Source organism: Cloeon dipterum, chromosome 4 (assembly GCF_949628265.1).
Source record: "Cloeon dipterum chromosome 4, ieCloDipt1.1, whole genome shotgun sequence".
Taxonomy (NCBI): Eukaryota; Metazoa; Arthropoda; class Insecta; order Ephemeroptera; family Baetidae; genus Cloeon; species Cloeon dipterum.
In genome coordinates this window covers 9,946,394-9,970,305 of record NC_088789.1, presented here as the reverse complement: position 1 = coordinate 9,970,305, position 23,912 = coordinate 9,946,394, and the positions used below count along the sequence as shown (strand labels likewise).

Genomic DNA, 23,912 nt, shown 5'->3' with positions numbered 1-23,912 from the left:
CAATTATAAACCATATCTGCACGCATTATGATTTATAAATGGCATTTTGAGGTAAAGTATTATAAATTGAGTGAGGTTTGCTTCTAAATTCTAAATAAAGAAAATCGATTCTTTTTTCTTATTGCTATACTCTATTCTCTATTGGTATTATTGGTGGGAAAATGAGTTGAAGCTTAGGTAACAAAAGGTAACACAGTAATTTTGTGACAAAAGAGGAAAGTTTTACCTTTGAAATGGCGAACAATGTGTCCCTTGTGGATTTCTTATTTAGTTGTAGAAGAATTCACCACACTGTTGGATAGAATCGAAATCTGCCCTGAAATAATAGTCAAACGCTACGAAAATTTCGTCGAAATTAGGCAAGGTTTCAATTTCTCTACAGCTTTTCTAGAATTCTATATTATTGCACATTGAAGAGTTGAAAGGCTATTTTAAACTGTCCAAAATTATTTAAATAAAGCTGTACAGAAAATTGTCAAAAATCATTTCAACTTTACTTGAAATACTCTAAAAATTTGTAAAGCGCTAAAATTTTCCTAAGTGGCCGGTTAAATTTGCGATTTAATCGGCTCAAAAGTTAGTATGTTACATCAAGCGGTGAACACTGTCTGATCCCTATTGAAATTCAGGATTTTTTCTCCACTAGAGAAATTAGCCTTGCAATCTGCACACCATTATGATCACGACGAGAGGAATATAAATCAAGCAAAAACTATTGACAAAACCATTATTTTTTCGAAAAATAATGTTTTGCAAAATTTGAAATTTTATGTGATGTGGTCCTGATTTCAATATTGGGACTTGTATAGAGATTGACTATTGTAAATTCTAAAAGCAACAGAGTCAATTACCATTACTCCCCATTGACTGCTTAGTGCTTACTGTAACCAACTGCAAAAATAATTTGCAATTGTTGACCTCTTTCTGCTACAAAAAGTTATTAAATTTATAAAATAACTTATTAATATTTCTTCGCCATTTTGCTTTGCATTATTATTTATAAGAGATATATATCAAGGACTTTGGCACTGAAGTTGAGCAATGATTTACAATTATTAAATCTGTAGATGCAAACAATACTGTTTTTATTTTTGTTATCTGAAAGCAATTGAGTATTTCCGATAGCCATATGTTTGCATTCGTTTGCACAAACAATACTTCAATGAGACTAATTGCAAACTCAGAGGATCTATATCAAGCAAATAGAAGCAAATTTTAATCTTGCTCGTATTTGCGGAAAACTGCTTGATGTTCTGTCCAGCCTGTTTTACGTCACTCGTGATTAATTAAACAGCAACAATAACAGTTAGCACATGCAAAAGTTTTGGTTTGATGTTCAGGGTGAACGTTTCGCAACGCATGAGTTGAGCGTCCAATTTTGCCGCGAGCTACGGCGAACGGTGCGAATTCAGTATCATCTGCGGGAGATAAAGTCGGCTGGCAATATGTTTTTAGGAATGGACGCTGAAAAAGCAGAAATTAATCTTATCACGCGCGCTCGGCAACTAACGTCGTATGAATTTTCATACTCGGCCACGGCCAGCGTTCTTCTCTCTCGCGAGGCACGCGGCGCGCTTCTGCTCACTCGCGGCCAGCGGGGTCTTTCTCCTTTGACTCGGATTGCAGCCGGCGGCGGCAGCGGCAGTCCCCTCTCCCTTGCGGCGAACCTTGAGCCGAACGCGTGCAATCGGCGGCGCGCGTACACTAATAAAGTTCCGCCGAAAACCCCCCTTTTGAATCGTGATGCGATAAATTGCGAATCGGCGGCTGTCGGGGGCGGCACATGAAAGCGGCGGTGGAGGCCGGAGGCCGCGGAGGCGCTGGCGGGCACGCTGGTGCATGTGTTTGCTCGCTCGCTCACCGCCGCCGCCGCGATAAGGGCCCGCGAGTTAATTTATGCACGCAGTCATGTCGCGGCTCGAGTGGCTGCTGCTGTTCCTCGTGTTCGTCGTGTATGTGGTGCTCGGGGGCGTGGTGCTCATGCACCTCGAGGGCCTCAACGAAGAGGCCCAGCGGGCCCAGGACGAGGACAAGGCCCGCCAGCTGCAAGGTGAGACACGCCGCCGCCCCCGCGGTGACCTCAACGCGCGGGTATTTGGGGGTGAGGTCGAATCGAGTTTTTTTCGTGCGAAGTAGGGCTGTCCTTATTGGTCACTGCAGCCTATCCAATGTGAAATCGACGCCGAAACTGGTTGAGCGTAAAATGCCTTTTCTGACGACAAGGAAAAGGTCCGGTTTTTAATTCCTGATTGATGTTTTTGTCGGGTGAAACGTGGGAATGTGCTGAGAGCTTTTAAATTTGTGAGAAATAGGTCTAGGATTATATATGCTGTGGGTTAATTAAATCCAAAGCCCTGATGGCGGGTTATTTATCGACATACAATACCTTCACTCAATTTTCCCAACGCATCGTTTTGTGACCTCCTATTACTATATAATCGTTCCTCGTTTTTCCCCAAACCTATGGGAGTTGTGGTGAAGACCGCCTTTTTCATGCTTTTTGATGCGCATACGAGTTGTTAAATAATTTAAATTAAAGCTAATAATCTTCAGAAGGAATGAGAAAACAGTCTTCGTCATTGTAGATCACATGATTTTTAATCACTCAACCAGCTTCAGCGTCCTATTTTATGCGAAAATTTAACAAAATATTTCACTTGAAAAAGGCCGCATTTTGAACGCTGAAACTGGCTGAATCAATAAAAACTTTGAAGCAATTAATAGAAAGTCTGTTTTCTAAAAATAGTTAAATGGACATTTTTTCAGAACATTCCAAAATTTTAGAACAACCATACAAAGTAGAAGTAAACATTTCTTTGTGATAGGAATGGAAGAGTAATGGCTAATGCAACCTTTGGCTTATTGTTAGCTAACGAAACATTCAAAAGTTGCCAAGACACTTAAATCACCTGTTAATAAGCCACTTGCCAACTCTTGCAACCCATTTCTGTTTAGCGTCATCCCAAATCCAGCAGAAGCGCCTGTAAAACAGTTACTGGCCTTCCAACTCGATTTTATGTATTACCAGCTCATCCGTAACCACACGAGAGCAGGGATAATATGTACAATATATAATTGCAACAGCCAGCATTTTAATCGCGCACAACAAAGGCACTTTCAGTCCGCAATAAAGATCAAGGTCTGCGGATTTTGAAAATGGCGATCTATGCGTTTTGCCGATGAATGCGCGTATCGGTCGTGAGCAGCCTTCTGCAGGTACTGATTGTGAGCTTGCGGTGTTAGTTGAAAGGTTAGCCAAGCGGCGACCCAGTTCAGCAGTAGCAGCAGCATTGTCGGTGAAATCAGCCGAGCAATTAATAATTATACCGTGTGTCAAGCAGGAATCGGTTGGACGACACTCGCGTGTGTTGCGTCAACATTCACCGTGGCGCGAGTTCTTTCTTTATTGTCTCCTATGCGAAAACAATACCACCTTGTCCCCCGCGAGTTACTTTCGCAGGCCGCCACCTTGATCCTGAAAATGTTTCCAAGCAAATCGACCCCTTTCGCTGAAAATTCCGCACAGCCAAAGTTTGCGACCTCAAACACTCACGGAATACTCTCTGACGTCAGTGAAATCGTGAGCAATGTCAAATTAACTCCTAACAATGCAGATACACACTTTGTAATGTATATGCACATATGCTATTATAGTAGAAAATAAATTTTCGCAATAAATAGTGGAATAAAATAGGTTAGTAAATCGACGGAAAAACAAGTAACAAACGAAACTCAATACTTTCGTGCAATGAAAAATTTTCTTTGATGACTAGGAATATAAAAAGTACAGCTAAATTTGCTCTTTTGTCGCTGCTCAAGCAAGACGCAATTATTTAAAAGTATTTTATTAACCACCATAAGAGTCACCTTGCTGAAAGAGACAATACAACTTATGAATAGAATAATGTTTTTTAAACTGATTTAAAAAATTAATCACTGTTTGCAATAATTTATTGGTAAAACACAATTAATTTTGCAAGAATTTAAATTTTCCAGTATCTAAAAATGCTAGAAATATTTTCACTTCAAATTGTCAAAGTAAGCTGCACACGTGGAGTAGAGCTATTTTTCAAATCAGTATATGTAGATTTTCTGTGCATTATATATTTGATATCTGATTTTTTAAAAATTCGCATTTCAACAGTTGTGAATTGCAAGCGACACTGGCGGTCTTTGAATTAGTATTCATTATTGTCATTTGTTTCACGCTCATGCTATATTAGTGATGCAGAATGCGCGCTCGCGGTTTGCGTCGGTGTTGTGTGTTTAATCGCAGTCGGCCAGATTGCATTATTCATGCAGGTCTTGATTGACAAATAAAAATTACCCAGCTTGTCCATTTTGGATAATCTTGAGCGAATTTTATCAATAATTGCAGTCAATTAACGATAGAGACAATTAACGCGGGTCGCTATCTTCAAAAATTCCAGATAAGTGAAGAGCTTGTATGACTTAATTCTATTCATAGAGCTCCTCTTTTACACCGAATGATCAAGGTAATGTTTTTTTTCTGATAAAAATAACTTATTTTTATAATCTTAAAATTACCTTTCTCTTTATCTTTTAATTTATACATTTCACTCCAACATGTCCAAGATTTTCCATTTAAAAATAATCTCAACTTATTTATGGATTTATGTCCTTCAAATATTGGTACGGGGTTTTGTTAAAAATGATTGGCATTATTCACTTGCTGTCATACCACCTAGTGAGAAAGTCAAGCTTTTGAACGAAAACAACCTTAATTTATGCGATAAAATCCCTTTGAAAATACGGAAGAACAAAATGCCACATACAAGATAAGCGTGCAATGATTGATGGCACAACTGAGGGAATATCCTCTCCTTAAGGTGATAACGAAGAATTTATTTTTACAAAAAAAAATGTTGTGAAGGACTTTAATGACTATGCATTTTTTCATAACTATCTTATTCCAAACAATGCGACCGCGGCATATATTTGTAACCTCCTTCAAATGAATTGGACTGTACTGTTCATGCGCTTTCATTAGTAAATCAGAAGTGCTTGAATCTAACGAGAGGATTGATACTGAAAAATCCTGGAAAATCTTGTTGCCAATGCATGAACTCGTCCCTTAGGATCACTTAGGATTCAGTTGAAGCCAAAATTGGCCCAAGTAGCACTGTAATTTTTTTTAAAAGTGGCTGCAAAGTTAGCATACTTTTCAAATGGTGATGACTGTCTACCTACTTGAAATCTTGTGTTATTTTACAGCAAAGAGTTTCTCCAAAAAGTGTCATACACTGTTGAATAGATTTTGACGAAAATAATCAAAATCTTCCAAGAAAATGTGGTCAAGCACTGTAAATTTTGGAGAAAATTTGAATTTTTACTATAGCAAGGTATTTTTTTAATATTGCATATTGTAGAACAAATTGTTTATCGGTCAACAGCTTATTGCATCCAATAATTCATACAATTTTTAATTGGCATCCTGTATCAACCAACTTTACATTAGATAGTTTTACAGATGCAAACAGACGTTTCAAACGATGCCAATTCTTTTGATTTAAGCAATTTAAGGAGAGTAAAGCTCTCCTTAATGCAATGCAGTGTTAAGGAAATGAAGAACAATTCAGTTGTTAAATGTCTCAGTCAATAACAGCATTGTATTTTCTTTATTCTTAAACGGATTTGAATTGCGTTTTCCAAATTCCATTAAAAAGAACCAACATTCACAAGGGAATAACTCAGGAATAAAAAATATTTCCTTATTGGTAAAGGTCATTTATATTACTCCGCTACAGTTTCGGTCGTCCGCTGTGGTCCTAATTTGAGCACAATGATCACTTTAAACATCACGAGTGACCATTGTGCTCGTGAATTAGAGCTGCAGTGGACAGACGAAACCTAAATAGATTGTAATGGAGATGACCTTTTTTAATTAATAAATTTAATATCCATATTTTCTTTTAGCAAATCAGGTTATTACGCTGCCAAGTGTGCGAATTACGAGACATCAAGGCAGATTAAGTTGGAATTTGCTATACATGGGCGGGACCGGCGGCCGCTGACAATTTGCACGCGCCTCTCGCGACAATACGAAATTTATATTCGCCGGTACACAAACCGTAGGCTTGAGCACACACACAGACAAAAAGTCTAACAGAGGATTATTGTGTACACATTCGTACGCAACAAACCAACTTTCGTCGTGTGTACAGTTTGGGCGCTTTTCCGGCAGGCAGGCGGGCAGACAGCACGCTGCGCGGCGTTTATCACCAACCTAATCCAGACCAAACAGCGAGAGAGCTCGCTCCTCAAGTCTAGTGTGCTCTTGTTTGCTCAGTTCGTTGGCTGAACCCAAACACACCACAATAATACCCCCACAATAAATAAGTTTGCGTGCTAATTAAGGCTCTCGTCTCACTTGCTGACAATTTCTTCCTCCGTCTAAGCCCGATTTTGAGCCCCCCACGTGCCTCTCTGCTTGAACAGGGCGTGGAGGCATGCTGTTTGCTGTAAGGGTGGTAAATTTTCCTTGAATTTTAAGAATTCATTATTTACGATGGTTTTTTAAAGTTTGCTGCAACACCGTATGATGTTAGTTTTTGCGTTTATACACGGAAAATCAACTTGCGTGAGATAGGAACAGCAAATTTGTATTATAATGAACTCTTTTGAAGAAAACATGCAGTTAACCATGCAGTGCGAATGGATTCTGAATTATTTGAAATTGAATTTGAATAAAGTATGTACAAATAACTACACCGCTGTTTGTCTAGGGAAGATTTTTGCGCGGAAAATTTTATCAATTGTTCTTGCTCTGCACTGTTCCAAAATTAGCACTGTAGATCGCATTATTTTTATTTCTTTCTAAAATGTTAGTGATGTGGCAACGGCTTTTTCAAAGTGACTATGGCCGAGTCGCGGCTACGAACGTTTTTCAAAGAACTGCATTATCTACCTATACTTACTTTATGTTTTATACTCGAAATGGACTTTTGTTTAAACAGGAAGAAAGCACGGGCAACATAAAAAAGTCAGAATACTCTCGCATTTTAAAATATTTGATATATATTATATCGTTTCGTTTATCCATCCTTAAGTCGTTACTCTGGTTTCTTTTACAATTTAGATTCTGTCATTTCAGATTTAGTAGAAACAACTCTCGTAAACGGCTCCCATGAACGGCTGCAGGCCATCCACAGAGTGTCCCAGTACTGTGGCAAGCCTCTACTACCCCAAGAAACTACACTTGACGAAGAATCGCCGCGAAAGTGGGACTTCTACAATTCCTTCTTTGTCGCTGTCACCATCGTCAGCACAATAGGTAATAAATTTTCCTTATCAATTACGCTCCACGCGTGAAATATAAACTTTTTTCCGTTTTTTTTTTAAATGTGCAATTCTTGTGCGAGAGAAAATTTCTGGAAAATTTACTTTTCGAATCATCGCGATATTTATTTAATTGGAGAACGCGTTGATTGTCCTAAAAACGCAAGTTCCTTGAGAGCTTCTGTGTATTCTGCCGGCTTTTAAAGGTTACGGAAACATGGCGCCAACCACTTTTGGCACGAGAATGTTCTGCATCGGCTACGCACTCGTCGGCATACCCTTGAACGGCATCCTGCTCGCAGGTCTCGGCGAATACTTCAGCCGCACATTCCTCAGGTGATCACGAAAGAGTGTATTTTTTTAAATTTCTCTCTCACTCTTTCTCGTGCGCGCGTCCCTGTATAATAGCGAGAGAGCTTATGCAATACGTGTGACTCGCGCTTGCACGCATCGACTAATTAGCTGGATGCACGCAGCAATTAAAATAAATCAATTTGAACAGAGCGCACCACCGTTACAAGGAGGAACCACAGGGCAGATATCAACTACTGCTCAAGGTGATGCAGTACCTGGCAGCTGGGATCGCACTTTTTATTCTGCTACCCGCGGTGCTATTCGCCCTAGCTGAGGGCTGGAGCTACGAGGAGGCCGTCTACTACGCCTTCATCACGCTCTCGACTATCGGCTTCGGCGACTACGTTGCAGGTTCTTTGAATAAATTTTCTACTAGCAATAGTTACATACAGGTGCAGAAATATGAATATTCATGGCAAGAAAGTATGAGATAATTATATTATTGCCCTTAACCGTCAAATAGATCATGCAATAATTTTATTTTATTCTTTGAATCTACCCGACCAAAACGTTTTTGCTAATTTTTTTGTAATCGAACCAAGACTAATTTTTAAGCAATACTGCACCTGAATGAAAACACTCTTACTCTTTTATTGTAAATTTAAAGACAAACCCTAAAGAGAAGTCACGTATAAACTAGTGTTTAAATTTCAGAGCGGCATTCGCATTGTTAATAAGAAAATCGGTTGATGGTTTTTTAGATTTAGTAATTTTTGAACGGACCACCCCTCAAAATCTTACGTGCACCAGAGGATGCAAAGAGAAGTCGATTTGTTGCGTGCTTTTTGCAATTCTGATGGTTAAATCTCGCCGTCAAAACAAATAAAAATTGAAAATAGGTTAAGCTGTAAAAGTTATAAACTCAAATTTCTTGGACACTCAGAAATTTTCACTTAATATACATGATCCTGGGACCTATTTTCTGGCTGTCTTTAAATTAAAAAAAAATTCACTGGGCTTAACAGTAATGGGAAAACGCTAGAAATATTTAGAAAATGAATTTGACCCATATTTTTGGTGTTCATTTAGTTAAGCTCGGCGAGGGAAATCTAATTGAATAGTAGATTTATTAAAAGAACTAAGCCTACAGCGCTAAAAGTACTATATAGATAAATTTTTATGTAGAGCGTTTCGCTGCTTTTCTTACAATTAGAGTCACTTTCCTTGCCAAACAAACAACATTCCCCTCAAAATTTGCATTACAATCATCATCAGAAAGGAATCTAATGCACACCTTACTTTTCAAGTTGCGACTCTAGCAGAGGGGAGGCACAAAAACAATAACCCGCTTACAGTTAAAAATTCACAAAAAAATGTTAGTGATTGTTTCATTGTTAGAATAGTATGGTAACAGGTGTAAATTTCATCAATTTTGCTTGAAAAAAATTTCAAAATCTTCGTGTGACCAGTGCCTTTAATACTTTTTTTATCAGTTTACCACTTTCGAGATGGGCGACCTTCTGATAGCGAACAATTTGCGAAAACTCCGTGTCCTAATAACATCGCGAACGAATAACATGGGCGCACGGGCCTCATTGGAGGAGGTCCAGTCTAGAAAAGGACCAAAGGCGACTCATGTTACTACCCCCGCACCAGGGTTTTCTAAGTTAACAAATTTCCTTCTAGGTTTCATGGCCAACGAACAGGACTGGAAGCACAAATTTGGGATGCTGGGCGCGTACCGTGCGTTCATCGTGCTGTGGATCATGTTCGGACTGGGATACCTGGCCATGATCCTGTCGTTCATCACGCGGGCGATGCGGTCGTCGCGGCTGCGACGGCTGGAGAAGCGGCTCGCGCACCGCATCAAGAGCGCCCGCCTGTGGCACTCAGGCGAGATCGGCTACCTGAGACGCGTCCTTAACGAACTGTACCTCCTGAAATTCAAGGTGCACGGTGGCCGTCACGTCATCAGCCGTAGCGCTTGCAGCCGCCAGAGCAAACGAGCCGCTTTTCCGTGTAGTGTCGCTAGTCATAGGTTTAGCTACGCCCTAGACTCTTTCGAGTGTAGTCTGCTGGCCTCTAGTCGCAAGTCAAGCTATAGAGTTCCTAGCCTGACTCTTTGCCCCACTCACTCTCTCTACCTGCTGCAGCCGGTGTACCGCGGCCGCAGATCTCTGGCCGCCGTGCCAACCCTGAGGGGACGCAGCCGCAGCCTGAACCTGGACGAGGAGCAGCTGCCGCCCCGGCCGCCACCGCGCAGCCTCTCTGAGTCGTGTCTCGACCTGATCGACCGCGACGCCACCTTCGCCTCCTCGCCTCGCAGGGTGGAGGCGGCCGAGCTGCTGGCCACCGTGGCGGCGGCTGCCGCGGCCGTCGAGGCCGTAGAGGAGGAGGAAGCCGGCGCCCACCACGGCCTCCCCGACGAGGATATCTTAGCCGACGAGCGCTCCCGCAAGAGCAGCGGCTCCAACTCGCGCAGGAGCAGCGCCGCCGGATCCAGGAGGAGCAGTTGGATACCCTCGCGCAGGGGCAGTTTGATCCCAATGTCCGGCAAGAGCAGCGCCGCTCCCTCACGCCGAGGAAGTTTGATCAATGGAGATGCGCGTCGCACTAAAGGGTGAGACACAAAATTCGGCACAAGAGAACCCAGGGTTCTGGGTTCGTTCCGCATTGACATACATTTTTCCCTCAAATGTGTTCACTTTTGTGATATTTACATGGACCACCAGACCAAAGTTTTCAATCTAGCAATATTTTTAAGTCACGGACACAAATTTAAAAAACTTAAAATAATTTTAAAATTCAATTTTTGTTCAATCGTGATATTTGGCATATTGATATGCCCTTTGAATAGACCAATCAATTGACAGGTCAGTTTTTTACTTTCAAATATTCTCAGAAAATTTCTCAAAGAGCGCCTGTATTTTTTTTAAACTCATATAAATATAAAACACTTTTTTTAAATTTGCTATTTTTAACTCGGAAATGATGCTATAGATTAAATATTATAATTGGTAATTTTCCTTAAATTTAATGAAAGTACACGTTTGAGGCACAAATTTGCATATTAGAGCGGAGCGTACTCAGAGTTTCCTTGTCAAAAACCATACAAATTTGTAATGATAAAGAGCCAACAATAATAAGAAAACCTGAATGGTTTGGGAGGAGCTAGTCTTTGCTCGTGGGGAACTGTATGTGAAAATGAAAATTCAGCTCCTGGAGTAAAATGATTTTCAAGTTCAATAATGGACTATTGCAGCGCTTGCTTTCACAGGTTGCATCTCATTGTCAGTAAAATTAAATTTTAATTGAATAATATTTGACAGACTTCAATAAGACAAATTGATCAATGATGAATTTTTATACTGAATTAATATTATTTTTTCAAATTTACCCGTTCGCTTGAGAAGTTTTGCTGAAATTTTGCCTTGACCGATCAAGAATTAATGAGTAAAATTGCCCAATGGACAACTTTCGATTAAAGAACGTGATCCACACCAACATTTGAAATGATATTAAGTGTTTAAAAACAAATAATATCTTTGAGTTTCCCCTGAAATAAAATTATTTGCCATAAAAACTGTGTAGACCAGGACCCAAGCAAGGCTCTTTTAATTGACTTTAATTTTTGCTTCATTACCTCAATTTTTACATATAGGTCAAGGTGAATTATATTTATAACAATTGTAAATTATTTTTGCTTAAGTAAACGTCGTCTAAACTGACTATTTTTCATAGCTAGGTTTCATTTATATTTTGCTTTGACAGGATTAAACCTTAGAAAATTTTAATAGTTTTCGGATGGAACCAACAATAAGCAAACTCTTCTAAACTTGTTGGCTGTTTTTTTTTCGATGCAATTACTGTACAAATAATTTACACAAGTATCATATTATTATATCTTATCTATTACCGCAGACTTAAATAATGTTGCGGATTATTTTGCATTTCAGACGGGCATCTCTGCGTAGAGTATTAGCAGAGCGGAATCTGAGTGCAGCTTCGCAACAAAGCTCTCCACTTCAAGAGCGCCGGCCGAACGCGCCAGATTGGGATCCAACAGCTCGGCGAAGGTCCGAAGGGTTTGTCCTCAGACCCCCCACGGATGAACCATTTTCCGAGGCAAGTCTAGTGAATTACAAAATCTATATTAAAACAGTAAATAACATCTTACACGTGGGATTAAATAATTTGAATGTAGCTTCCATTCCCTTCAAATTGTAACAACTTTTTAAAATTTGTTTATTTTTGGAAAAAAACACCAAGATCCATTCTGATTAGACAGATTCATCTAAATCGTGATTTATTAAAGAACAGGGCATCACATTAGCTTCTCATCTCACGAAACACTGAACTTACATAAATTCTCTCTTTGGACTGACCCGAGCTCTGTTGCTTACAACTCACACACTTATAATATGTACACACTCAAACAGAAGTTGTTGTGCACAACAACAATTTCCTCTGACTAACTGGCTAAACCGGCGGACGCACTCAGACAGTCAGACAGAACAATAAACAGACACTGTCCGGCAGCGTAAGTACTGATCAGGTGTGGTTTGCAGCTGGACGGTACGACGGTGGGCGACCTGATGCGGGCGCTGCACGCGCTCCACTCCCGTCGCGGCTCGCTGCGTCCCACGCTGACCTTCGAGGACGAGACCTCCAGTGCTGGGGTCGCAATGCGAGCTGCAGATGACGACGACGACTGGGACGGCAAGTCGGTGCAGATCTCGCGCCTCTGAGGGCACCCGAGCGTCTGAGGCGGTGCTGCAGACGTGACTAAGTTTATCACACTGACACTGTCACAGTGTCCAGTCACTGCACTTCAGTAGGGTAGAGATTCGCGCGCACAGAGAAACACAGAGCAAACGAGACGCGGACGCAGCTGCTCGAGGCGGAGTTTCGCCCCTTTTTTCATACACTTTATGACAATTAAAAAAAACAAAAAATACCCGAGTGACTCCTCTCGTGGGCGGAAGGCGCGAAAAAAAGATAGGCGGATGTGCTCCGCGAGTGCCGATTCTTTTGAGTAAATGACGCAAACCGCTGCGCGATAAAACTCGGTTCGCTGAAGGGGATGAGTGACTTTGCTCTTTCAAGTGCGAGTGTGAAAATGCAATAAAAGCCAGGAGACCCGTTCCACCCCAGCTGCCGACAGTTTTCATCTGATAATTTGTTTCAATTTTTTTTTCGCATTATTGAGTGCAGTGCAAACTAATTCTTTGCGAGTGATGACCGAATTTTTAAAAGGGGCTCAACCATGAACCTAAATCGATAATAAGTTTAAAGAATTGGTATTAAATCGTGATAGGAGCCTATCACGCAAAATCAAATTACGGTTATTGACATGTTAAATTGTAAATCAAGTGATTCATTCTAAACTGTCGCGTAAAAAATTACTGCTCAAATTGTTAACCTCAATTTTCATTCATTTTTACAGCTTCAAAATATCAAGATATTATATATTTACACGTTTTGACATTACGGCGAATTTAGTGCACTATTTTTTTATAAGATAATCCCTTGAAGACAAGCAGAGTCAACTTGCTCCTTGAAATTTAGGCTGTAAAAATTGCTTAGGAATTATACGGCCAACAAGTGTATGAAAAGTAGCATTGATTTTCTGTTTTTGATCGTAATTTAATTATTTCATTCATTTCGATCACAAAACAATTCAAATCCATCCCGCATTGTAAATAATATGCGAGAAATAATCTAGCTGTGTCAACTGGGGCAGAGTCATTATACTTCTAGTCACTATGGCAAGATTTCAAAAAAGGAGAACCAGCAACGGGATGCACAGCCTCTTTTTCAATTTGTGTACATTTCGAGAGGACATACTACTAACTTATAAATGTAAGCAGGTCTCCACGCGGCCGATAAAATTAGACAGTGAGAAAGTAAGAACCAAAACACTGCCGCCCTTCAGCGGGAGCCAACGCAGCGGACATGCGCGCACCTGAGACGTCAAAAAATTTACGAGTGATTGATTCTGTGTAAGGGAGAGAGAGAGAGAGAGGGAGGGAGTCACCGTCGTCGGAGGTCAAAGTTCATTCGCTCTCTGTTTCTCGGTAGATTCACGACTGCTGCTGCTGTTGCTGCTGATGCACCTGCTTGAAAATGGACAGCAGGTTGTTGACGCCCACTAGGTAGCCGTCTTCGTGGTTGCTGACGACCCAGCGCGACGCGTGGTCGATCGCGAGGCCCGACGGCAGCCTCGTAGTCTTGGCAAAGTCAATCAACCACACGTTGGCGTTGCTCGCGTCGTGCACGAACAGTAGCGAACTGCCGATCACCTCATGTGTGGCGAAGAACTCGGACACCTCCAGCGTCGCCCTGATCGCCTTCAACCGCTGGATGTACTTGGGCTGCAAGCAAAGTGCGTCGTTAGAATATTTAAGCCGTTCAAAACGAAATCGTCTGTGCGTCCGTGAAATCTACTGCTTTTTTTGTTACTGTTCGCCCTGTAATTAAGTTTAATTCAGATTCACTGGAAGCTTTTAAATGAGAAATTTTCTACAAAATTAAATGAAATTTGACCAACTTGGAGGGTTGCGTGCCTCAGATAAAATTATATCAAGCAAGCAAAGATTCTTAAATTTACAAAACCAGTTTACCGTTAAAAATAATTGCAGGACGATTAATACCAAAATTATTATTTAGAGTTAATTTTAAAAATCAACTATGTTATCCAGTTTTAACAAACTAAAAAATTATCTTCTGTAACGGAGAATTCAGTCTTGAGATAATTAATTTTCTCGTGGGATCCCCCATTGCCAAGGCACAAAAATTGTCCATTTGTGCTTGTAGTTTAATAAAATATATTTATTCGCTGTTGCGTCCCGATTGTGGACGTGTGCATAACGACTTGCGTGGGTCGCCCCGGGCGACCCTTGGCTCAATTATAATTGTGATTAGACAGAAAAGATGAGTCAATAGATTTGATATTATGCGAATTAACGCACCACTTGTGTTTAATTATTTTGCAACCCCGAATGACGTTGATAGAGCGATTTCTGCAACTGGCAGGGTCGTAGAGCTTAGCACGTTGCATAACCAGTGGAGTGACGATTAGTACATTTCATTAATTGGCAAACACTTGAAACTACCAGAAAACAAACAAAGCTTTATCTGCGGGTCCTCAATCAAGATTTGCAAGTGGCAATTACTATTTGTGTAGTGGATTTTTTTTGTTGAGCTCTTTAAATGTTTGGTTATTAAACAAGGGCGTTAAGAAGTCGATTGACAAAAGATATAAATGACAGAACTGATTAAACAAAATATTATGACGTCCGAAATAAGATTAAATTTATATATTTCGAGAGCAATTCACACCGTGGCATTGGTACACTCAATTAATTCAAGATTGCGAGAGCAGCAGTGAAAAAAAAATGAAATGATAAATAGGCTTACTATGGCATGCGGGTAGCCGGCCGTAAATTCCCTGAAGGCTTCGGCCACCTGCTCCCTGGCCTTTGTGGTCTTAAAGTCTTTACTGGAGCGGCCGTCGGCCTGCCTGATGCCTTCGATCCGGAAGCCGAGGGTGGCCGTCGATGAGATGGTTTCGCGCCACACCATGTAGCGCGGCTTTGTCACGCCCTTCAGTCTGTGCTCCTCGTCGGTGGGCGCCAAGGGGTCGATCTGGATCATTTTGTCGTACATGTCGCGCCGTAGTTTCGGCTTCTCCTTGGCCTTGGCCAGCTCGTCTTCCAGGTAGGTGCGCACCCCGATCTTGCAGTCCATCACGCACGGTGACGTAAAGTCGCCGAGTAAGTCTTGAAGCTGCAGGTACTCTGTTTGGTTTAAGGTCAAGGAAAACTCTGGAGAAAAGTGTACAGAGAATAGCTATCAGCAGATATTTGTTAATTTTACAAACAATATTTTTATTGGAATATGAAATAATTATTGCCTGTTACTTTAGTCAAAATAAATTTAAAATTACAAGCACTTTTACTAGGGAAGGCTTTCTAAAAAAGTAACAATTCATTTTAGGAAATATTTCCAAAATGTCTCAATGGGCTGGGAGGCGTAGCGGCGCTGACTTTCCACTAAACTTGTTTCCCAGCGGTTTGAGGGGAAAATGTCTGGTGTTTCAATAAAAAGACCTCGGTGCGGGGAGGCAAAAAGACATTGGGCCAAAGCTCCTCTGCGGCCACTTAGGCCTCATGTTATCCGCTCGGCGGCGTTATTGGGTCATAGCCCACGGGAAGATATGATCACATGTTATAAAAGAATTTAAATCTAGACAAAACTCAGTTTGCGGAACATTTCCAGCAAACGCGAAAACTAAGATATTCTATATTTTAAAATCTTCCACAGTTGGTCTGTGTTGCTTAGAATGTCTTCCCTAGAAAAAGAGCTTAATTTAAATTTAAAGAAGTGTTTTGAAGTTTGAAATATCTGTTGTATTTTAGTTTGAATTTTAATCTTTTCATACCTTTTCATGGCATTGAAGACTACACAGAGGAAAACCTAATTTTTAAAATTAATCATTTTCATACGCAACATGTAAATACATGTTAATTTAATTACAAAATATTTTGTAATTAAATTAACTTGATTGTCTGGAGATCAAAAAGACAAGAAATAAATCAAGAACTAAAATGGGTCTGCAACGCTTTTCGTGACTTGTGTTGCGAGCATTTGTTTGTATTTTTTTTCGAGACAAATTAATTTTGACCATAAGCTCACCACAACAACTATGATTAGTTAGATCTCTATCTTTAAAAACGGAATCAATCAAGTTCATAACACTCTTAAATGTGTTTTTTTATTTTTTTTGTTGATGGTTTTTAATAAGCGATCAAATTGATTGCCACAGGCGCACTCAAAGGAGACGGGTTGATTTCCAACTGCTGCGGTAACACGGTAGTGCATTGCATGGCACTGCAGACTAGGAACTGCAGACTAATTGGTGTGTTTTTGTTTGCTATTAACAGCATTTGACCCACAATTGAGAAACGCTTTTAACCCAGCCGAAAAAAGAAGGTGCTTACTCATTTTTTAGTCCTATCGAGTGGCTTAACTTTCAATGACGCGCTAATGCGCAGACAGCGCCTTTAAGTGTTTTCAGTGGCCGATTTATTACAATCACAGCTCGCTTATCCTCGCATGTAGACGACGGATTGACATTTTAACACCCGCGGCGAATCGACCATAGAAGGAATTTAGTCTTGCACCACGTTTACCCGAGTTATCAGTTGCGCAAGTGAAATACATTATAATTCCAGCTCTGGCATGACCATGTTTGCGAATTGAACGCGCGAAATTCACCGCGCGAGGCTAATTGGTTAATCGCTAAACAGGATATTCTGGTGCAGAAAAGCCAGTTAGGTGCCCGCGAGTGCATTTGCGCCATGCAACGTTGATGATGCGCATTTTACACGCCACGATTGAATACATTTTATAGGCGGCGCAGTTAAAAGGATCATGCAAATAGAGCAGAACACCCGTTTTCTTTAAGCTATTATTCCATTTCTCCGTGCGAGGAGGACGAAACGCGTGATTCTCAGGCGCCGCGTCGCTTGTTGGCTCGAAAATAAAAGAAAATGCGCACACAAAAGTGCACAGTTTGAAATCGTGACGTCGGCGGCGATTCCGAAACCTCCGAAGAAATAACACTGGAATGCTGTAACATAACAGTATTCAAACAAGCCGCTCGTGATAAGAGCTCATTCTCACTCGGGCCGAGCGACGCGATTCCAAATTGCGCACTTTGATTATTATTTAGGGCTTTTCGACCGATTATACATTTCAGATTTATGATGTGTGCACAAACATATGATTACATGCTCCACTGTGAAAAGAGAAATTATTGTTTCGAGATTCGCGGAACCTGATCCGTGATAAATGCAGCTGCATCACGCAACAGTGGAAGAAAAACAATTTCCTCTTCAGAAACAAATAAATAGTGAAAGTTTTTCTCATTTTAATTTTACATAAAATATTGCCCAAAAGTAGGAAAACTAAAAGGAAACAAAAATATTGCCATAACACTCATATTTTCTTGCTTGTTAAATATTGAAACCGTTTCTTGGTAAAAATTATATGGGTGCAATAATTAAAAAATGAAACAAGAACACATGAGTAGAGATTTCAACACCAGTATATAAATAAATCATGATTTAAATGCAAGAGTTTGAAAAATTCCAGAATTTCAACCTGCAGGCATGCTGGTGGGATAATGTCTTAAACATGTCAAAGTCAAATTAGAAATTTGTATTTTAATTGGTCAGGTTTTCCCATCTTCAAGGTTACACTGGCAACCAGCAAACACTGTAAAAAAGTATTCATCTCAGTTAGACACTAAATAAATATAAAAAAATTGAGATCATAAGTAATGAAAAATTATTTCAGCCAGAAAGTTACCAGGTGTTGAGGTTATAATATATGCGATTACGATCAAAATTGTTACGACGAGGCGGTCCCTACCTAATAGCAAATTACGAGAGCCCAAGTTGGAAAACTAATTGCGGTTGGCAACGTCGGCCGCACAGTCCGATAATCGTGATTGAACTTAATTAAAGGCGACTTGTAAAAGTTTCAATTCATCCCGGGAAAGGTCAGCGCAGAGTAATACTTTTCTTCCACACAATATTGCCATAAACGGGCGTCTAATTACCATAGCGATTTCCACGTCGATTGGCTTACTAATTAACAATCAGGTCACAAGTGTAACGAGAGCGAGCGCGTATAATTTTTCCGAAAGCTCAATATATCCGATCAAGTCGGCTAGATAATAGAAATATGTAAAACAAGATATCGGCGGTGCGGCAGGTCGCCCCGGTGGAGGTTAATAGTATTAATAACACCTTGTACCACCGCAGTGCGGTACGCACGCCACGACGGAGAAAAGTTGGTTTTTGTCGCGCGAGTGCTGCGATGAATACGAATAAGGTACAATTAGTGCAAGAGGTGCGTTTTAGCACCTCGAGGAGCGCCGCAATTAGACGGACCCCGCGCAGCTGCGCCGATTGGCGAACCCTGAACTCGTCTTGAGAGCGCGACAAATCGACTAATACGATTTATTTGCACGCAGAAGAGCGAGAGCGTCAAGGCCTTATGTGTGTGAGAGTGTGTGTGTGTGTGTGCGAGTGTTGTTTTTATCGCGAGAGCCGTGTCCCCCGCGGCCGTGTTCCTTTTTTCGTGCGTCACACTGCACTGGAATGAACAAAAAGGATACGTTCGCCGTCGTCGGCGGTGAAGTGGCCCTTGTATTCGGGCACGTAGGGTCGCAGCACGTCCCGCATCAGCGCCTGGAAGCACAGCTCCTCCTTCGGGCACAGCTTCTTCAGGATGGTGCCTTGCTCAGGGCCGGCCTTGAAGTTGCCTGCGCAACAGATTAGAGAGCAAATTTATAAATAAAGCTACTTCCGAGCGAGATTATGCCGAGCGACGACTTCAGCCGGGAATTTGTGTTACGAGGTTGAACTTGCCGTTTAGGCGGTGCGATAAGTGGCTTCGAAACAGGAAGCCGGCCAGATTGAATGAAAAGAGAAATTTAATGACCTAAATTTGTAATGGAGATAGTCGCATCTCATTGTTTTTGATTTGCGTCATACCGCGCGCGCACCAAAAAGTAACAGTAAAAAACGGCGCGATGGTATCGGCTGCGTTTTCCGCGTGGCGAGCCGCCGGACAACGAGCACTCACCCTGGTGTCCGGCCAGCTGGATCCAGAGGTAGCGCTTCTTCTTGTAGGTCTGGAAGAAGGGCGTCCACTGGACGATGCTGCGCAGCTTGCGCCACCCCGACGGCTGAAACAAACAAACAAAACGCTGCGGTCACTACTGGGCTACGCGAGCTGGCGTTCGGGGCCCGCGGCACACCTTGACGGGGGTGGCAGGGGCGGAGGCGGAGGGCGGTTCGGCCGCGTCCGAGTCCCACTCGGAGCTGAGGTCGTCGCTGGAGGCGTCGCCGTAATCGGACGGCCAGGGCACCCCGAGCAGCGACTTCTGATACAACTCGTAGCCGCACGGCTCGGGGGCGGCCGCCGCCGCCTCCGGCTCGAGCGCCGTGTCGGAGGCGGCGCGCACGATCACACGGGCGGCGGCCGGGGCGGTGCAGCGCGCACACCCCGAGCAGCAGCAGTACATGGCGACGGCCACTTGTTGAATGCAGCGTTGCCGCCGCCCAAAACAACTAACCGGAGTGCGTGCCTACCGGTTGCCAGCGCCACCCACCGGCCCCTGGCTCGCTGCTCCAGGTTGCCCTGACGCCCACCCCGCGGCTGGATTCCCGTCCGGCGCCGCAGGTGGCACCCCCTCGGCGCCGTAGCGCCTCGCTCGGCCGGTGCTCGCAGGACGATCGCGCCGCGGTGGCCGATAACCGGTTTCCCGCGTGCTGCCGGACACAACCTGTTCGCTTGCGGTGCTCAGCAGAGGTCGGTGCTCATCCCTGTGTGTCGCGAAGGCGGCGTTGCCGATGCTGCCACAGCCGCCAGCCGCGCGGCTGTGACGCAACAGCGGCGCACCGACCTCGAAATAACCGGTTGCGGCTCTGCCGAACTCACCGATTTTGTTCGCGGAGACACGCGCGAATTTGACGCGCGGACCAGGAGAACGCAAAGAGTGTTTCTCGGTTAATGGTATTCGATAGCTTGGATACAGCCAGGCATTTCGCACACGGAGGTTCGAATAAAAGCGCTATGAAAAGCAATCTGGTACTATCCGAGGAGAGCAGTTTTACGCATTCATTGAATTGAATTCAGTTTTATCTTTGTTTTGCAACTCGATTTTTTTCCTATCTACCTTTTTCTCTTCTATTCATTGAAAGATGGTAACAACTGCTGCAGCGGCGATTGCCTTATTGTGAGTGATAGGATGAAACAAGATATGTTTTTAACAACGCCGTTTCTTCTGGAGAAATTATAATTATTAAAAACACTCCGTATATCAAGTGGCCGTGTTGAGAGAACATTTTAAAGAGGATAAAACATTGATATATTATTTCTTTTAAAATTCAATTCAAGTATTTTTTATTCTATAAATTCGACACATTCCGCAATTTTTTTGTAACTCGACTTTTCAAAAAACACAAATTTTCAGCTCAAATTTCGGCCTTTTAAGATATTGACAATATCAATAAAATAAATATCTATATATTTCCTAAGTAATTCCCAGCAGCGTAGAGCGATATGGCAAACAGGAATTTGGGGGTCGCGGGCATAAAAAATTAACACTTAACTTGAAAGTTAAGTGGGGAGCACTCAAGTGTACAGCCTCTTTAATTAAGTTTATGGTTTCCCGCCTCAGCAGGTTTCGTTCACTCGGCGCCTTGAAAATACGGGACAAGCAGGAACGATGCGCTCGACTCGAGTCAAACAGAACGGAAAATGCATCCCAGCTGGCGAAAACAAGTCCATAAATCAAATTCGGCCCTAACAAGGAGCAGGAAATTACGAGCAAAGGGCCTTGCTGCATATAACAGCCATTTTCCGGCCACCAAGCGGCCCGCGGGCGTCGGCTCCGCGGTCGGCGGCCGATTTTCGGCACTCGGGGTCGGCCGACGGGCGGCGGGGGTCCGGGGGCGGCGGGGCGGGCGCGTGGGGGCCGGGACGAGTGCATTTGCGATTGCGGACCACCTCGACACACTTTCGCGAAGGTCACGGCCGCCACCATTCAAATCACCAGCCAGGGGCGACCTTTGCCAAATTGAACGAGGGAGGCGGCCGCCGTTTGGAGCCGCACTCGGAGGCGGCCCGAATCAATTGATTGGTCATTAAGAGCGGCCGGCCGGACAGCGAAAAGGACGTGAGCGTGTGTCTGCCTTTATTCAGCATGGAAATTAGTCAAGGCTCTGATCAATCAAGTCGTTTCGCTCATTCACGACCGTGCAGCCTGGGAATGTGCCGTGTGTTTGTCTACACACTCTTATATTTATTTATGCACACTGTTTTTATTTGTGCGCGGAGCATGAGGGCCGAATTATTTAGCGCAGCTGGCACAGTTCGCCCGCGGCCCAGCACACGCACAAGGAAGAAGGGGTTGGCCGACGGGGCATTGAGTCGGCAGGAAGAGGAAATTCCGCGCAAAAGCCAATCGTTGTTCTAACCGCAAAGTTGCGACGCACTCTCGCTGCCTCCCAACGATACGTTTGTTTTCACGTGCGTCGTGTTTACTGAAAATTATATTGTCCGCTCTCCGCGAGTTGGTGCATGAAAAATGCGCATCGAACGTGCGAGAGAGCTCCTCAATCCGATATATATGTGGTCTTGGTGTTAATGGAAATAAAATAACGGGATAGCCCCGCGCCACTTGGAACGGAATTAGGCCCAAAATGTAGTTCATCTCGCTGCATTGTGCGCCTCGCTCTTGACAAGCTTGAGTAGTGTGACACATAACACACTCACGGCTGCTCGTGACTGACGTCGGGGATTTTTCACGATTCCGATTGCGACTTCCATACGTGCTTCGCGAATTACTTTCACAGTTTAATTTAGCAATTAGTGCTTATTAGCGGACAAAAATACGTGCGCTGCCGGTGAGAGAGCACACACATTTATTTCTTAAATTGACGTCATTTTGCGGCCAATCTACCTTTGCGAAAACAGGTTTGATGGGAGGAGAGGGCCTTTTTGTTATAAAAATAGACGAGACTACTTGTTGATCATCTGCTTGTTCGAAGTTTAATGACTCGGAAACATTATAAAAGCCGAACAAGGCCCGAAGCAGTTTTAAACATAAGTTTGTCAATACACACGGAATGGAAAATTCATGTAAATTCAAATTGGTTGCGCAGCGTTATAAAATTATGCCTTTTAAGCAACACAATGATTTCCGAGCTTTTCTAAAAATAGCTTGTGGCAGAAGACTCTGGAAAAGGTGTTTGACGAAATTTTCTTCATTTCGACTATTCATTGCTGCCCAAGGTCTTGGTCGCCCCACGCAAAAACCTGCTTCTCTCGGACGTCTTTTAAAGTCACTCGCGAGAAAAGTGCTGGCGGTGCCTAAAAACCATTTTGCAGGTAGGCAGAGAAAAAACTCGGAGCGAGAGTGTGTAGTGTGTTACTGCATTATTGTACAACTAACAACAGAAGAAAGGCGGTGTGTTACGCACGAGATGATGAGTTTCTCCTCATCAGTCAGCATGTTATCAAGACAGACAGCTAGGGTGGCCAGTTGTCGAATTTTGGCGGGAAACGCAACATTGAAATTTTGCAAGTGGCGAAACTTTGGCAAAGCAGAGCCGAGTAAGGGCCCCTTTCACGCATTTTTGGAGGACGCGCGCATGCAAAGATACGGATCGGAAGAGAAAAATAATTTATCACTGTCTCCGGAGAGCGAACGGGCGAGAGGCAAAAAGATATACACCTTGGACTGTCTGTTGAAGGCAGCGTCGGACGCGGGCGACGGCGCGTCCTCGTCACCGCTGACGCTGCTGCACGTGCTGCAGTCTGAGGTCTTACGCTGCGGGGCGCAGAGCGAGCCACCGCAAGATGAACAGTCGGAGAGCTGCGAGAGGCGTCGGCTGCGCTCGTCGTCGTCGTCGGCCAGCCACGGCGTCTCGTCGCTGAAGTCGCTGACGACGACGGACGGCGTGCGCCAGGCGCGCGCCACCGCCGCGTCCACGTCGTCGTCGCACTCGTCGCAGTCGACGGCCGAGTCGGAGCTGGCGCAGCGCTGCGAGCGCCACGGCGTCGGCTCGTCGTCACTGTCGGCGCCGGCGTCGTCCCGCGGCCACGTAGCGGCGCCGCCGACGGCCCGGCGCTGCGCGAACGCACGCAGCTGCGCCACGTAGCACGCGGCCGGGTTGCGCTTCGGCGGGCCGACGCCCTCGACGAGCGCGCTGCTCACCGAGAAAGACATGACTGACTCAAGTGCACCTTTCGCCGCCGCCGCTGCTGCTGCTGCTGCTGCTGCTGCTCTCCGATCAGCCAGCTCCTCGAACACGACTGACGTCACCTTAATGGAGCGAGCAGCGCGGCTAGGCCGCCGGCAATAATACGCGGATGGCCATTAGCACTGCTCTCGCTCTCTGACTGAGGAGGAGGCCGGCGCTGTGGTGCGTGTGCGCAGGATGCGGACGACCACTGCCCCTCGTCCTGCCCCGTCCTTTCGCCCTCCTCTCGCACTCTGCGGTTCGCTTCTTCGCCACCGCCGCCGCCCCGCCGCCTGGAACACATAGTGAAAAAAATCGTTCACTTACCACTTTCCCAGGATTGTAATAATTTTTCTTCCTTGATAAGATATAGAAAAGCGAGATTTTTATCTCAATTTGTGTTGTGCAGCGCCGCCCGCGTCTTTCAACGCGATTGCAGCGTCAACAAGCGTTCGGCGGCGAAAGGCGCGCTTAGGGATAGGGTTGCCAGGCGCC

At 43.7% G+C, this 23,912-nt stretch overlaps 2 protein-coding genes across 5 annotated transcripts; one reads left to right on the top strand and one right to left on the bottom strand.

Moving 5' to 3' along the window:
* Positions 1-1,633: 1,633 nt before the first annotated feature.
* On the top strand, positions 1,634-14,563 carry Ork1 (open rectifier K[+] channel 1). Of its 3 annotated transcripts, XM_065491283.1 has the most exons (8): positions 1,637-2,050; positions 7,115-7,294; positions 7,506-7,635; positions 7,802-8,004; positions 9,280-9,542; positions 9,747-10,213; positions 11,550-11,718; positions 12,162-14,563. In XM_065491283.1, exons 1-8 carry the CDS (start codon positions 1,897-1,899, stop codon positions 12,339-12,341), a joined length of 1,746 nt encoding a protein of 581 aa, XP_065347355.1. In that variant the 5' UTR covers positions 1,637-1,896; the 3' UTR covers positions 12,342-14,563. The 3 variants fall into 3 exon arrangements, with proteins under 3 accessions (XP_065347354.1, XP_065347355.1, XP_065347356.1); XM_065491282.1 differs by having other exon boundaries at positions 1,634-2,050; positions 9,280-10,213; XM_065491284.1 differs by lacking the exon at positions 1,637-2,050 and adding an exon at positions 3,012-3,580 and having other exon boundaries at positions 9,280-10,213.
* On the bottom strand, positions 11,864-23,723 carry IP3K2 (Inositol 1,4,5-triphosphate kinase 2). 2 transcript variants are annotated; one of them, XM_065491285.1, is made up of 5 exons: positions 22,910-23,723; positions 19,252-19,354; positions 18,782-18,928; positions 15,013-15,392; positions 11,864-13,967 (listed from the first exon to the last, which is right to left on the bottom strand). In XM_065491285.1, the coding sequence occupies exons 1-5, from the start codon at positions 23,402-23,404 to the stop codon at positions 13,677-13,679; spliced, it is 1,416 nt and encodes a 471-aa protein (XP_065347357.1). In that variant the 5' UTR covers positions 23,405-23,723; the 3' UTR covers positions 11,864-13,676. The 2 variants fall into 2 exon arrangements, with proteins under 2 accessions (XP_065347357.1, XP_065347358.1); XM_065491286.1 differs by lacking the exon at positions 22,910-23,723 and adding an exon at positions 19,427-20,312.
* Between the last annotated feature and the right edge of the window lie 189 nt (positions 23,724-23,912).